Source organism: Octopus sinensis, linkage group LG7 (assembly GCF_006345805.1).
Source record: "Octopus sinensis linkage group LG7, ASM634580v1, whole genome shotgun sequence".
Taxonomy (NCBI): Eukaryota; Metazoa; Mollusca; class Cephalopoda; order Octopoda; family Octopodidae; genus Octopus; species Octopus sinensis.
Window position 1 is genome coordinate 108,434,269 of NC_043003.1, and position 17,262 is coordinate 108,451,530.

A 17,262-nucleotide genomic window follows, 5' to 3' on the forward strand; every position below is an offset into this window, starting at 1 on the left:
CCTATCAATCTATATTATAGTAAATTCAGTCCAAGGAAACTAGCGATGGTTTACAATAGCAAAAATTATAATGAAATTCCTAAGTTTGGGTAAGTTTGTATATGCTGTAAGGAGAGAAGGGGAATTTCATTTTTTATGACAGATTCATTCATCTGTGAGAATTGGGAGTTCTTACTTTTTTTTTTTTACCCAGAAGGATCAGTCCTATAACCTGATTCATAATAATACAAACCCCTAAGGGAAAGAGCTGGCAAAACCGTTGGTGCTTGAGACAAAATGCAGCAATTCTTCCAGCTCTTTACAAATATCATTGAGGATAACTTTGCCTTTCATCCATTCAAAGTCAATAGAATGAAGTACCAGTCAAGCACTGGGGTCCCTACCCTCAAGATTGCTGGCTTTGTATCAGAATTTGAAACAATTATGAAACAGAATCTAATAATCTGAGACCCCCTTCGGTAACGACATAGACCATGGGATTGCACCTAGAAAGTTACCCTCCCAGGCACAAGTACGGGCAAGGTTGTTTATGGAAGACCAGCAGTCGCCCATGCATACCGGCCTCCCCTCTCCACGCTACCAGTGTTATCCAAGGGAAAGGCAAAGGGGCCGATACAGCTTGGCACCTGTGACGTCGCAACTCATTTCTACAGCTAAGCGAACTGGAGCAACGTGAAATAAAGTATCTTGCTCAAGAACACAACACGCAGCCCAGTCCGGGATTCGAGCTCACGTCACGATCGTAAGCTCGACGCTCTAACCACTGAGCCATGCGCCTTCACAGAATCTAATAATCAGTTTGTTAGTATTGCTGATTATGTAGTAGAGAGCTTAAGGATTTTATATTACACTAACAAAATGTTTATTTTTTCAATTTTCTTTTTCTTTGGTCATTAAGAGTTATTTCCTATTTGCTTCTGTCTAGAAATCAAAAGAAATTAGTACTATTCTCTTCAAATTTTGTTTGTGAACTGGACACCATGTTTCAAAACTGACCTATTTTCCATTACACAAGTTGCTGAAGCAGAAATATCATTACAGCAAATATTCTGTTCAATACCACAGATTTGCTTGACGTTAACCGCTTGAACATATCCCTTAATAGCTGACAATATGTGCATCTCTGATTATGAGATGTAGTAGTTGGGGAGCCATCATAGCCATGTGTTGAGGGAGATTCTTCGGGGTTTGAATAAAGTTTGACAGAAATATTAGACAGGAATTACAACCGTGTTTCGTGGTCTGCTACCACAACAGCTCCTTTATAGGATCCAGTTAGCTTAAGACATCATCAGGAGGAACCACGTCCAGTTTCGGCCCCTACTCCTCTACCGTTTTGACGTAGCGGGCCCCCCTGCCCCCTTTCAGTGGTGTCTTCAGCTCTGATGTTGGGTGCATGTCTTCTTTCTTCTTCTTTCTCCTGTTCCCTGGCCTCTTCGATGTACCAGCAGCAAGTGTCAGCCGGTGACTGACTGACTTGTCAAATTTTTCCCTTTAAATACTTGCTGCTAGGCTCCAGCAAGTTGTCATGTGACACTGTCTCACCATAACTGACTAGTGAAGGTGCATAGTTTTAGCCTGCGCATTCTCTAAACGACCGTCACCTGTCATACTTTCTACAGGTAAGCAAATAGGAAATAACAGTTGCTACCCAAGGACAAAATTTGTGTTACCTGGTGTCATTTTTATGTTATTTGCTAAACAGAGGATACCTTAAATGTAAACAAAACTGGAAATGTGATGTTTTTTAAGACATTAACAGCATAAGAAAAGTGATATAGCTTCAACAGTGGAATTGTGCTGCAATGCCAAATTTAGCCGATGGTTACCGCTTGCTCTATGGTTCTGGCCAAAGTAAACAGTAAAACAAAAAGAAGTAAATTCTTCAATTTCATTTTGATGCCCAATCACACGCTTGGATCTCTAATGAATATTTACTAAGCTGAAAGTCAATAAATATATAGAAAATTTTTCATAAATTCTCAACACTTCACAAAAAATTGAATTCATACATTTTTTTTTATATAGAAACAGTGTTTTTATGTAAAATAAAACAAAAGAAAAAAAAATCATATAAAAGAACAAAAGTATGATAAACTGTAGGCATTTTGGCCAATTGGTTTGATTTATGTTTGTTTTGTTTGGTTTTCTTTTTTTCCAGCAAATCTGCTACAGTTGTTTCGTTGTGCCGGAGCAGGACATTCTACATATACATACGTATGTATATATGCACATTATATATAAATACATACATACAGACAACACACATACATACATATATATTATATAATATTATAGATACATACATACATACATATACGCACACACACGCACATCATTTCACTTAGCTGTCAAGAATAAGCATCAAAAATCTGATGGAAAGTCAATGGCTGTGATTATCCACAAGTAGAAACATTTTTTTGTTCAAAAAGGGTCAAGCACTAGTATGTGAAATAAGTATTTAAGGATGTAACATTAATGTAATGATATGCTAAATCTGAAGGAGGAGGGAAAAAAAACACTGAAAAGTTCACAGAGTAATAATCATTCTTTATTCTTTGATAGGGAAACCAATCTTTCCCTTCGGGTAACTGTTTTCAACCTCTTATGAAGACGGTAGTTTTCAATATATCTTTTTTCATTTTCATTTTACTATTATCTATATGTGATATGACTGGAATTCAAACAGAAGTTTATACTCCTTTTGAATAAATAAATAAATAATTATATATATAATATATATATATATATATATAAACTCACAGATGTTTCTTACAGACAATTTATAATAAAGCTGTGGACCTAGCAGCATTAATATGGGCAGCCAGCAAATTTATACAAGTAGAACTGCATTTTTTTTTTCCTTTTCTTTTTAAATCTAGTAGCTGTGACCAAATCAAAGGCAGTACTATAGTTTACCAGTAACCACACTGGAATAGAATGTTATATACTCTTGAAACTTTTGGAAATGACGCAGAAAAAAAAAAACAAGAGTTCTTACATTTTACAGGAAGTCATTTAGACATGACATTATCATTATATATATATATGTGTGTGTGTGTATATATATAAATTGAAAGTATTTAGCTATAAATAACTGTAATAAATGACAAATAAACGTGCCACAGACAGACAAGTTTCCAAACTGACATATACACACAGTAGGAATATATAGGCATATTTTTATACATACACTCACACATACATACAAAACAACCATCAATAAGGACATTAATACCAAATGTTATAAACTGTACATCAAAAACAGGTATAAACAGTTAATTTAAGTGGTTCAGTCGGCTATCCATCATCAATCGTCAGAAATTTGAGTAGAATCAGAAGGTTTTTTTTTTGTTCACAATGAACTTCACATTAAATAAGCAACAGATTCAAGGACAAACCTTGAAGAATACCAAGAAATCATTGAAGAATATCAATATTTACAACATGACCAAGATGGAAAAATAAAACCAGTATTTCAATATTCACTTGTAAATAATCTTTCAGATAAAAAAAAAAAAAAATGGGCTGGGGGAAATGTCTGAGAATTTATAATAGAAATCATGGTAAAATAAATTTTTTTAAATTTCAATTTATTAAAAATTAGCAGAAAAGAATGTAATGATTGCCATTTTTTATGGGAGATGGGAGACAGTGAGAGACCTTGAATATTTCATTTTCTTTTTTTTTACCTTGGTTTTTGCTAGATAATCCTTAATGGAGCTACATTTCTGATACAATACATTCAGAATCTCCTGCAATATCCTCTCGCTGCTGCAGAGCATAAGCAACTGGTATGTTAGCTTGCAGAGGAACAGATGTGCCATCAGTGGGTTCTTCGAATCCAGACCCTTCAATAATTAAGCTCTGCCCATCAGCAACTGGCACACCCTCCCCTGATTCGCCTTGTATGATCACAAATGTAACTTCCTCAGGCAGCAATGAGGGATCAAACTCGCCGACATACTGAACATACACATTGGACTCGGAACCAACGCTACTTACTGCCATTAATTCAGTGGCCCCAATGGAAGTAGGGATGTTAGTGGGAGAACTACTCACACTGTTTGAAGCCTTGCTTGAACAAGCAAGCTGAGTCGAGTCAGACGCGCATAGTAATGAATTTGAAACTGGACTGTCTTTACGTTCAGTGTCGGATTGGATTTCTTCGCTCCCGGCTGCAGGAAGTTGATTATTTATCAATGTCTCTCCCACAACAGGAAGTGTATTTGCATCAAGGAGAATCTCTTCTTGGACAACTTCTTCAGAAGTCAGCTGCTGCTCCAAAGAGGGTGGTTCAGGAATTTGCTTTGGACAAGTCTGAAGGGAAGAGGAACGGCTGGGGTCAGTAGTTACCTTGATACTATCACAAGTTTTTGTTGCTTCACTTGTCGAAGAGACAGCCGGAACAACCTTAACTTCCTTCAAGAAGCTGGATTCAGTCTGTGTAGCGACTGATATTCTTGGATTAAGGGATCGCTTAACACAGATAACTGAAGATGGTATAACTCGAGATTGGAATGGATTTTTATAGGACTTTATATTTGATTCTCCTTTAAGAACAGCTGACCGAGTCTCTAACCTTTTACTACAGAGACACGCCACAGACTCAGGAATTAGTGGCCCCTTTGCATTTAAAAAGCTACTAGCTGTGTTACTATTGCAGTTATGATGGTGATGGTGATGATGGTGTAGGTGATGTATGTTATTATTATTATTACTGTTAATACTACTGCTACTATTATTACTACTACAACAATTACAAAACACTGACAGTTTGTCTTCGTTGTTACCCAAACAGAGGGCGCCTTTTAATTTCTGCCTCGGAAGGCAAAACTTCCCTGAACAGTTACATCTAGTTTGTGTCTCGCTAGATGAAGATTCAGAACAAGACGCAGCCACTGCAATACGGTTGGTGTTGGATGCAGTGGCACTGCTATCAGTATTCTCTACAACTATTGTGAGCGCATTAGCAGCAGTGGAGCAGCAGTCGTTGCTGTGTTCAGTACTGTTCGTTGCAGCAACACACAATGTTGGTGTTAAGTTTTTATCAGGGACCTCTGTAATGGACTCCGCGTTTAAAGTAATGTTTGGTTTATGGACATCTTTACTACTAGTAGCAGTGCTAGAAGGAGTAGTAGTGCTACAAACAGTCGCAGTAGATGATGATATAGATGTTATACAGCCAGACAACGATGATGATGATGATGATGATGATGATGATGTGGAAGAGGTAGGAGGAGTAGTGGGTATACATGAGTGATGATGATGATGACGACAATGATGATGTTGCAACGAAGAATTCTGCAAAGGAGATTCTGTCCCACCACCGGTTTTTGTAGACGAATTCAAAGGGACACATAAAGTAGTTTGTTTGGAAAATGCACAAGGATCTCCTGATGAGTCTGCAGACAAGGCAGCTCGACACACATTAGTGGACCAGGCCATGTTCATATGCACAGAACTAGAAGGTAAGGAAACAAGGGATAAGACATGGGCAGCTGCATGAGCGTTATCATGAAGCGTATTGTCCTGAACTTTCAAGGGACAACCCTGAGCACAAGCATCAAAGGAAGAAATGACTGAATCGCTGACATTATCAGTATGAAGACAGCTCTTTGAAATGGATCCAGCATCAGCAGATCCGGGCTCTAATGGATTAGATACCTGATGTTGACAGCATGGACATTGAGATCTGTGCATGGCATTGGCTGGTTCAATACTAACACTAGGAACAGCTGAGCCGCAATAACAGTGTGTGCGTTTTTTGACAGGAGAAATTTGATGGCTTTTATTTACATCCACCGTAGGGTTTTTAGCCTCTTCAGGAACACATCTAGCATTATGGCAAGTCTGATTAACATTCTGGGCAGTATCAGCAGCATGTTGGCAGGAAACACAGGGATCAGCATCAGATCTCTTGGCAATTTGATTTGATGAAGAATTTCCACAAGTCTTTGAAATATTATCTCTCCTGGATAAAGTACATTCTGGCAAATGAGTAGGTTCTGGATGCTGTGCATTGTTGACAGAATTTTCACTGAGTGAACTCAAGAAGTCAGTAAAATGGCGCTTAGATCTTTCTTTTGATGGAGATATCTGACAGTGTTGATCATTAGAATTATCTTTTTCAACTAAAGAAGATTTTTCATTGCCAAAGATGTCGCTAAAATGACGTTGCTTTGCAGAGTGGCTAACATCTAGCTTCTTAGATAATGAGTTGGAAGTCTCTATATGAAGAGGTTGAGTACTGCAGAGTGAAACACTGACATCAGTTGATTGCTTGTGATTATCAACTAAATGTTCAAAGTCCAAGTGTTTGTCACTTGTTGGAGAATCAGCAGCTGGTATGTTGGGTGACTGAGACCTTTGGCTGGGCAAGCATACACCAAGCCATTCAGTTCTAACATTTTTATCATCAATGTCAAAAGGAGGTAGTGAAGTGGAAGACTCATTTTCAGAATTTACATCTGAAGATTTATTTTCAGAATCTAAATCAGATTTACTATGGAAATCACTATTGTTGTCGGTGGCAGGGGTTATGTCTGTTGCATCTTTAAGACTAGATACCAATGGAGACAAAGAAGAATTTCGAGACTGGTTTGCTAAAGAATTAGACTGAGCAATAGTTTCATTTGAGACAAGTGGTGAAATATCTGATGAAACAGCAGACGAATTTGAAGGTTCTTTTCCTGTCTGAGTTCTTTTTTTGCTATCATTAACAGAAGAATTATCAATTTTCTCTATTGTTGTCTGTTGTTCAGATTTTTGAGTCAGATATTGATCTCCTTCAAAAACCGTATGCTTTTTGGTCTCACTCTTCGCATCATCACTGGCAGAATCTAAAGTTGGAGGTTTGCACAATTCATTTGTAGATAAATGTTGATTCCTTGAATCTTGAGCTAGGATAGAAATAGGGTTGCTGCATTCTTGTCGGAGTTTCTTTCTCAGTAACTTTACCGAATCTGAAGTATGGAAAACGGGAAGAGATTCTGGTTCAGACTGGTCAGAGTCAGTGCAGGTCTTACTTTTATCATCTGTGGTGAAAGAATCTTTAAGATCACAGGTAACTGAAGATAAATCACTGTCTTTCTTCAATGATAAATTTTCTTCTTTACAAAGCACAGAAGGCTGATTCTGAAAGTTACTATCACTTTTAGCTTGAGGTACAGAGATCTCAAGAGACGAGGCTGCTGCATCTTCTATATCGTTTTTTGAATGATCTTGGCTTTGATGATTTTCATGTTCAAAGCAATCTTCATCAGTTGCAGAAGTCATTGATTCAAGTACTGGCATATAACTGATATCAACAGAAGGTTTTCTTTTGCCTTCTGGAAGAGAACAGTCATTAAAAACACCACTAATTAATGCAGAGTCAACAGGGTGTACTGAGGAATTCGTCATTTCTAGGTTGTTATCAAATGGAGGAAGATCAGCAGAAGTTCTACGAACAATCAAAGACTTGTCTTTCCCCAGTTTACATATTGATAGTGTCTCTGACATTACTTCAGATGTAGATGTAGAGGGGGTGGGTTTGCAAGAGTTATTAATTAAGCCCAACTTGTAAAAAAAGAGATCTTTAACAGAGAGTTCTGACATAAGAACATTGACAAAAGGTAGAATACGTTTTTGTTCATCAATAAAAGAAGATTTTCTTCGTTTGCGTCTGGAGAAACGACGTGGCCTTTTCGGTGTGGCTGGACGCACTACTTCTTGTCGTGTTATAGGAACAATAGGAACCATAAGCTTTGGACGTTTAGGTGGTTTCACTACTTTCTTCTTCACAGGTTTCTTTTCAATTTTAACACATGGTCGCTTTGGACGTAGAATTTTCTGACACAAACTGCGAGTATGCTTCACTTTACAGGGGACACGAGAATGTTTCTGCAAGGCTTGGGATGTTTTAAATGTGTTACTGCAAGCTTTACACTTGAATAACTTTGGAGACTTTTGCAGTTTTAGTTCACTTTCATGTTTCCCACTAAAAATTTTCCTTTCTTTTTGCCGAGATGACTCTTCCTCTTGAGGCTCTAATTCCTCTTCCCTGTTAGGTATTTCATCCACCTCTTCAATCTGATGATGTTCTTTATGGTGGTCTTTTATATGTGGCCTTTCCACCTTATGTTCTTCCATTTTACATTCCTCCGCCTTAATTTCTTTCATTTGATGTTCTTCTGGCTGCTCTCTCACTTGATACTCTTTTGCTTGAGGTTTTTCCATCTCAAGTTCTGGTTGTTGATCTTCTTGCTGAACAGCTGGCTCATGACTTTCCAGCTGAACCTCATCAGGCTGTTGACCTTTCAGTTGAACCTCATAAGGCTGTTGACCTTTCAGTTGAACCTCATAAGGCTGTTGACCTTTCAGTTGAACCTCATAAGGCTGTTGACCTTTCAGTTGAACCTCATAAGGCTGTTGACCTTTCAGCTGAACCTCATCAGGCTGTTGATCTTTCAGCTGAACCTCATAAGGCTGTTGATCTTCCACATGAGGATCTGAGTGTTGATCTTCCAGGTGAAGATCTGACTGCTGAACTACCTCTTTATGTTCTTTCACCTTAGATATATCATCTTCAGTCATTTCGTCAGAAGCAGAGTCCAGTGATGTAACTTGAAACTCATTAGGAATTGCTTGAATCTCCTCTACTGGTATTTCAAAGCTGATCATTTCAGAAACTGATGATTCTTTTATTAATGGTTCTGAGACGGTAGATACCAGTGCCTTATCCTGAAAAACCTTCTTAAGGGGCTGCTCATTCTCAGTAGCAACCATATCAGTAGAGGATGATAAGCAGTCTTTTACTTCTGTCACTTCTTCAACAGGTTGAATGATACTTTCTTCAGAACTTTCTTTTTCATCAATAGTAGATTCTTCAAAAAGAACATCAGAATGCTCCTGTAACGGAAGAAGGTCTCCTTCAAAAATATATGATGGCAGTTTGTTTTCCTCTTTCAACTCAGCTGAATCCCGTGATGAAATAGTTTCGAGTAATGCAGCTGCAACTGGTGGTTTTGTGCTGGTGGTTTCATCAAGTAATACCTCTGCAGGCATCCCGTTCTTTATGTCAAGCAGAGGGTCAGGAAGTGTCACCGAGCATGCATTGACGGGCATGAACAAGTCCAAACAAAGGTTATCTTGTGGCACAGGTGAGAGACTAGACTTGTTCAGATCCTTCCGAACGGTACACTTGCTGTTACTATTGCTTGTTTTCTGTGGGGACACAGCTGACAGGTTGATGCTTTTTACATTCTTGGGAGACAACTTAACTTGGTTTTTCATTTTGACAGATGTGAAGAGGAGATCCTTTAGACAGGATTCAGCATTTTCATCAGAGGAAACATCTTTGTCAGGTGGTATTTCAACTTTTTCAGGAGCATCTTCACACAACTGAGTGATGACATCATTTGGAAGGTTGTCAGTTACCAAGCCTTTTGAATCATCAGAAGGAAATTCTTCAATCTTCTCATCAACTTCATTTTCCGTGGTAGGTTGTTTAAGAAGTAGGTCCTCCAAATCTTTCATCACCTTGGCAATTTTCACCATAGAGGATTCAACATCATCTGGGACATCTTTGGGTGGTGTTTCAGTAACTGACGGCAGTGGTGCTGATGGGATCTGTTGATCCCCTTTGGGAGAACTTGTGACATTGGTCTTGAGATTAGGTCGTTCTTCAATCTCTTTCGGTATAACACGTTTCCGTTTGCGAACATTGTTCTCTTTGTTTTCTTTACTTTTACAACATTGCTTCATAATTTCTTCACTTTTGGAAACAACAGGCGGAACCATTTCAACAGCAGTAATCTCAACAGTCTGTTCGATAGTGTTAAGATTGCTAGTATTATCAAATGTATCTGGAATGATAATCACTTCGTCTTCTCCACAAGAACCATATTGAAATGCATTCTCTTTAAAATTTGAGGGTTGGGGTTCAACAGGTTCGGTTTTTATACCTTCAGGCTGAGAAGACTGAGACTCCAATGAGAATACAGTTTGGTGACCATCTTTAATGTAAATAATTTCAGATGTTGAATCTGGAATTTGAATAGGAGCACCCATGTCTTTATGCCTTGCTGTGTATTTGTGTTTAGAAATACCCATGGATGGGCGTTTACGGCATGGCGTCCGCACATGTGTACGCATTTCTTCAATTGACAAAAAAGTTTTCTTGCATATTCGACACCGTAAGTCTGCACTTGGAGATTTACCTGTGCCAACACCACGGCTAACTGATTTTAATTTGTTCTCCTCGCGTTGGCAGTGTGATAAATTGTCAGCATTGACAAATACTTGCATTGTGCGTCCATCTCTGTCTTTCTTTACATTGCGAGACGAAGAATTAAGACAAGTTTTGCTGTGCCGCCACCGAGTGATTGGATCTTCAAATATCTGCATGCAATGACGACACCAGAATAACCTAGCTGCAGGAATACTGAGGCGGTGACATGGATGGTTTGAAGAGCTCTCCATGACATAACTTGGAACCTAAAATGAGAGAAAAAAAATTGAAATAACAAAAATAAAAAGGATGTAAATTAAAATTAATATGGTTCTATTGCTGGTGCAATGACTCTAGATAACTAAGAAGAAGCAGCCACTGCCACTCAAGTGCACACTCTCAGGTTCAATCCCACTGTATGACACCTTGGGAAAGGGTCTTCTACGACAGCTCTGAGCTGATCAAAGTCTTGTGAGTGGATTTGGTAGACAGAAACTGAAAGAAGCCCATTGTGAGAGTGTGTGTACACACACATATAATGTATGTATGCATGTACATATGTGTACATGTATATATGTGTTTGTGTGTCCTTGTCTTAATATTGCACAATAAGTGTCAATGAGTTTCACCATCATACAAGCAGTGGCATTTCTTACCAATCTTCCATGAAAACATATCCAACCATGGGGGGAAATATACCTTACTAGGAATTGAATGAAGGTAGTTGACAGGAAGAGCATCTCATCATAGAAAACCTATCTCAAAAAAATGCCACCCAACCCATGTGAGTATGGAAAAATGGACATTAAAACAACAATGAGAATGGCAACAAGGATGATGGTATAACTATTTGTGGTCTGTTTCAATTATGGGTAGCTTCTACAGCTCATATCTCTTTACACCCACTTGCAGTTATACATCATGCAAACACTAATCAATGACTTTAACACATTTGATGCAAGTTAATGTTTCACATTATGCATATAATCACCGTTTTAACTGTCCGCTTTTCCAAATTTGTATCAGTGACAGACTTGCTGGATGTTCCTCCCGATATTAGCTCCCACCTCTTTCCAAGCAAGGGGCTATTTATCTTAGTCCTTCAAAACAGAATAATGGCCTGACCTTAATTTCACTGAAAATTGCAAATGAATGACATATGATGTTTGTTTACAACAAACACCCAATGTTAAGAAAGACATGAACACACACACACACACTTGTATACACACACAAACACTCAATCATGTGCACACATACTCTCTCACATGAGTGTACATACACACACACTTAGTCATTGCTTTTGTTTACCAAATCCACTTACAAGGTGTCCCTCACTGAGACTGAACCCAACACCTCAGAACTATACCACCATCAATATTACACAGATAATATTTACTCAATTCACTCCGAACCACAATAATTTTGAGTCAATGAGGGAGCTTCTAAGTGGTTGCATGGCCTGCTGGTAATAATTGCTGAATCTCCTTCAAGTCACAACCTGCCATCTTAAAAAAATCAGAGAAAATACAATGACCAATGTAACCTAACCATGGTGGTCATAGATGAAATGTTTATCAACAAGGATTTGCTAAATTAGGGTTCAACTATAGCTATTAGCAAAAGGGAGCAGGACCAAGCCTTTGAAAAATTAAGTGTTTACCAAGTGCATAACTGGCCCAAATGAAAGGATTCAAACCAGTCACTGATTGAGAGCCTATTAGGCAGAGACATTAGTAACTCAGTTCTCTGTGACTGGATTTGAAACAGAGCTGGATTTGAATTAAAAGACTAAGATCAACATTTCTTTCAGGAAAATGGTGTGTATTTTGAGTCCTGTCAATTTTTCATAAATTCAACAAGTTACTTGGTGACGTTGCCAGTTCTGGCACAATTCAAAAAGCATCCAGTCTACACTGTAAAATGGTTGGCATTTGAAGGGCATCCAGCTGTAAAAACCATGCCAAAATTGATCTTGCTTGTGATGGTGCCACATAAAAAGCACTCAGCCCATTCGGTGGGGTGGTTGGTGTTAGAAAGGGTATCCAGCCATAAAAACTATGCCAAAACAGACACAGAAGTATGGTACAGTCTTCTGCCAGGTCAGCTCCTATCAAACTATCAAACCCATGCTAGCATGGAAGGAGAACATTAAATAATGATGATGATCAACCCTTTTGCTACCAGCCTGCCCCTGGTTATTGCTTGTTGACAGGGCTATTAGACAAAAGAGACAGGCTTGGAAGGACTGGAAGAACGGTGGTAGCAGGGAATTGTATCAGACAGCCAGAAGGGAAGCTAGGAGACAGGTTTATTTAGCCAGAGGGGAAGCGGATAAGAAAAAATTTGCCAATGTTCTGAGCCGTGAGGATGAAAGACTTGAGGTATTTCGTGTTGCAAGACAGTGTGTGAGAGAGAATCGTGATGTGGTAGGAGAGAAGTGTGTTCGCATGGATGATGGTTCACTTGCGCTAAATGAGGATGCAAAGAGAGAGGTTTGGAGATGCCACTATGAAAGGTTGCTGAATAAAGAAAATGAATGGGATAAAGAGAGTCTGCTGAATGTCAACCCAACAAAGGGACCAGCCATCCGAGTTGAAAATTCTTTGGTAGTTAAAGCAATTAGAAGCATGAAGACAGGGAAAGCCCCAGGCCCATCAGGAATTACTGCAGAGATGCTCAAAATATCTGGCAGTGTCGGCTATAACCTAGTCACCCGTATAGTCAACCAGGTGATACACGAAGGAGTCATACCCAATGACTGGTGTAGCAGCATACTAGTCAACTGCTACAAAGGTAAAGGTGATGCCCTAGATACAAATAATTACAGAGGTATCAAGCTGTTGGATCAGGTAATGAAGGTTACGGAGAGGGTCATAGCCCAACTAATTAGAGAGAGAGTTAGTTTAGATGAGATGCAGTTTGGGTTCGTGCCAGGGAAAAGTACCACTGATGCTATATTCCTGGTAAGGCAGCTGCAGGAGAAATACCTGGCCAAAGATAAGCCCCTGTACCTGGCTTTCGTTGACATGGAGAAAGCCTTTGATAGGGTCCCCCGATCCCTTATCTGGTGGTTAATGAGGAAACTAGGGATAGATGAATGGCTGGTGAGGGCTGTGCAAGCCATGTACAGAGATGCCGTAAGTAAGGTTAGGGTTGGCAACATGTACACAGAAGAATTCAAAGTAGAGGTTGGGGTCCATCAGGGTTCAGTACTCAGCCCATTCCTATTTATCATAGTCCTCCAGGCAATTACGGAGGAATTCAAGACAGGTTGCCCCTGGGAGCTCCTCTATGCTGACGACCTTGCTCTAATTGCTGAGTCACTATCAGAACTGGAGGAGAAGTTCCAGGTGTGGAAGGAGGGCCTAGAATCGAGGGGCCTTAGAGTCAATCTAGCTAAAACCAAAGTACTAATATGTAGGAAGGTAGACAATCCCCAAATGTCTTCAGGAAGATGGCCCTGCTCGATCTGTAGAAAAGGTGTAGGTAGAAACTCTATAAGATGTACCCAGTGTAAGCTATGGACACATAAGAGGTGCAGCAATGTCAAAGGTAGGCTAACTGGGAAGATAGTTTTTGTATGTGGCAGATGCTCGGTAGCATTAACCTCCGAAAATCTGCAGAAAACAACTTCCGTCACTTTCCAGGAAGAAAAACTAGAAGTAGTTGATAGCTTCCGTTATCTAGGTGACCAAGTCAGTAGTGGGGGTGGGTACGCTGAAAGTGTAACTGCTAGAATAAGAATAGCCTGGGCAAAGTTTAGGGAGCTCTTACCTCTGCTGGTGACTAAAGGCCTCTCGCTCAGAGTAAAAGGCAGACTGTATGATGCATGTGTACGAACAGCCATGCTACATGGCAGTGAAACATGGGCCGTGACTGCTGAGGACATGCGTAAGCTTGTGAGGAATGAAGCCAGTGAGGAATGAAGCCAGTATGCTCCGGTGGATGTGTCAGTGTACACACTCGACAGAGCGTTAGTACCTTGAGAGAAATGTTGTACCTAAGAAGCATCAGTTGTGGTGTGCAAGAAATACGATTGCGCTGGTATGGTCATGTGGCGAGAATGGATGAAGATAGGTGTGTGAGAAAGTGCCAATCCCTAGAAGTTGAGGGAACCCGTGGAAGAGGTAGACCCAGGAAAACCTGGGACGAGGTGGTGAAGCACGACCTTCAAACTTTAGGCCTCACTGAGGAAATGACCAGCGACCGAGACCTTTGGAAATATGCTGTGCGTGAAAAGACCAGGCAGGACAAGTCAGTCCAGCCTACTTATGCATGCCTTTCCTCCCTTGGACACAAAGACCTGTTGAGGCAAGCGAAGTCGATATAGAACCTCATCCGACGACAGGCACCCATGCCAACCCCCTTTGCTTGTTGGGGCAAGCGAAATCGAAATCGAATTGAACCAGCCAGGATCCCTGGTCTGGTGGGACGTAAAAAGCACTATCCGACTCATGGCCGATGTAAACGCCGACTCGACTGGCCTCCGTGCCGGTGGCACGTAAAATACACCAATCCGACCGTGGCCGTTGCCAGCCTCGCCTGGCACCTGTGCAGGTGGCACGTAAAAAGCACCCACTACACTCACGGAGTGGTTGGCATTAGGAAGGGCATCCAGCTGTAGAAACATTGCCAGATAAGACTGGAGTCTGGTGCAGCCTCCTGGCTTCCCAGATCCCCGGTCGAACCGTCCAACCCATGGAAAATGGACGTTAAACGATGATGATGATGATGATGAGTTAAATTAAAACCTTCCACTGCAATTTCGTGTTGATTTACCTTCCAAATACTAACATAATAATGGTTTCAAATTTTGGCAAAAGGCCACCAAAGTTTGAGGTGTGGGATAAGTCAATTCCATCAACCCCAGCACTTAACTGGTACTTATTTTATTGACCCTGGAAGGGTGAAAGGCAAAGTCGACCTCAGTGGATTTGAACTAAGAACATAAAGACATACAAAATGCCACAAAGCATTTTGCCTGGTGCGCTAACCATTCTGCCAGCTCACTACCTTAAAATACCAGCATAATAATGAGAAAATTATTTTAATAAATTGATTTGATTGAAACAAAAACTATTTGAATAGAAATATAGTAAAAAAAAGAGCAAAAGGGTTAAACTTCTTTTAGTTCTTTTTGATATCAATTGATAATTCAGTTGATAAACAGAATCCTATCACCAGATAAATGCCTGCATTATCTGTTCTGGCTATTTGCATTCTGAGTTAAAATACAAGTAAAGGTTAACTTTGCCTTTCATTCTTCTGGAACAGATAAATTCAAGAACTAGTCAAGTCTTTGGAGTCAATGCCCCTCCTGCTCTCTTTCTCTCTTCAGATCTGGCTACATTGCCCTGAGAGAAGGACAAGGGGGACCACTCACAGTAAACCGTTGCCACAAAGCAACTACTTACCCTCCATCACAACAGAAGAATGGATTCGCTGAAGTTCTGACAGAACAGATCACATGTTGATGATGAATTGATAAATGAAAACAACAAAATGGTGCTGGCCTGTCTTCCCACATACAAGCTAAATTATATGAACTTGGTTCATGTTGTTAGCAATGTCGAGTGAAGCTAACTTCTCCTTATGCTCAAGTAGTTCTCATTTTGTTTTTTTCTATCTTGTTTCAGTCGTTACACTGCAGCCATGCTGGGGCACCACCTTGAAGAATTTTTAGTCGAATGAATCAACACCAGTACTTTTTTTTTAGAGATTGATACTTATTCTATCAGTTTTTTTTTGCTGAACCACTAAGTCACAGGGATGTAAACAATCCAGCACCAGTTGTCAAGCAGTGGTGTGGAGAAACACACACACACACATATTTAAACAGCAGGCTTCTTCCAACAAATCCACTCCCATGGTTTTGGTCAGCCTGAGGCTATAGTAGAAGACACTTGCTCAAGGTGACATGTAGTGAGACTGAACCCAGAACCATGTGGTTAGAAAGCAAGCTTCTTACAACACAGCCATGCCAGTGCCTGATTGGTTAAAAAAAAACTGTGAAAAGAGTATGGGAATTATTTTACAGAAATACAGAGTAACTGAAAGAATATTTTTCACTACTTACAGGAAGTTTAGCATCTGGGAATGCAGTTTCCATTTGAGCCATTGTTGCTGAAATTATGCTGGTTGTTCACTGCAAACAGAGAGGCACCAAAGGTAGGGATATAAAGTAGTCTTGAGAGACTTTGTCAACATTACAGTTCACATGATGGGAGGGATCAGCTTGCATGGATGCTTGGGGGCATACCTGAAAAAGAGAAATGTGAATAGCTTGAACAATTCTGGAAACGAACAAGGTAAATGCTGAAGGACTTAAATTTTAATCAATCAGCTTCCACTTTACAGATTGAAATGAAGCAAATGATCATAAAAAGATTTTTAGAATAAGAATAAGAATAAGATAAAAAACAAAGGGAAAACAAAAACAAATATAAAGGTTTATATAAGACTAGCTATATATATATATTATATATATATATATCACCGTGACCGACCAAACCATCAGATGTTGCTACACATCGCTGGTCACAATGCGTTCGCATTGTTTTAGCCTTCGAATGACGCCACCCCGCTGGCTAAGCGAGCAGGCCAACAGAAGAAAGAGTGGGAGAAAGAGTGGTGAAAGAGTACAGCAGGGATCACCACCCCCTGCCGGAGCCTCGTGGAGCTTTTAGGTGTTTTCGCTCAATAAATACTCACAACGCCCGGTCTGGGAATCGAAACCGCGATCCTACGAGTCCGCTGCCCTAACCACTAGGCCATTGCGCCTCCTCATATATATATATATATATATATATATATATATATATATATATATATATATATATTTATCAGTAAGGGCAAAAGAAAAAATTTTTAATGCCAAAATATGCTGAAAATAGACACTACGTCAATAACCATGTAATTTACCACTGCAAGCATGTGTTTCAAAGAAAGCCGATAAAAATTTCTAAAAAGTTCCATTATTACAATATCGGACCCAATTTCAGAGTTAGTTCATATGCTGGCCATTGATAGAAATTTTTTCGAAAAAT

At 39.7% G+C, this 17,262-nt stretch overlaps 1 protein-coding gene across 7 annotated transcripts in view; it reads right to left on the reverse strand.

Moving 5' to 3' along the window:
• Positions 1–2,533: 2,533 nt before the first annotated feature.
• Positions 2,534–17,262, reverse strand: part of LOC115213796 (serine-rich adhesin for platelets-like) — a 104,324-nt gene continuing 89,595 nt past the window's right edge. For 2 of the 7 annotated variants that reach the window (XM_036505093.1, XM_029782655.2), the window contains 2 exons: positions 16,293–16,475; positions 2,534–10,479 (listed from right to left, as the gene is read on the reverse strand). In XM_036505093.1, coding sequence (XP_036360986.1) covers positions 3,724–10,479; positions 16,293–16,334 — 6,798 coding nt within the window. In that variant the 5' untranslated portion in view covers positions 16,335–16,475 and the 3' untranslated portion in view covers positions 2,534–3,723. The remainder of the gene's footprint in view (positions 10,480–16,292; positions 16,476–17,262) is intronic. The other 5 variants (XM_036505098.1, XM_036505097.1, XM_036505096.1 and 2 more) reach the window with 5 other exon arrangements.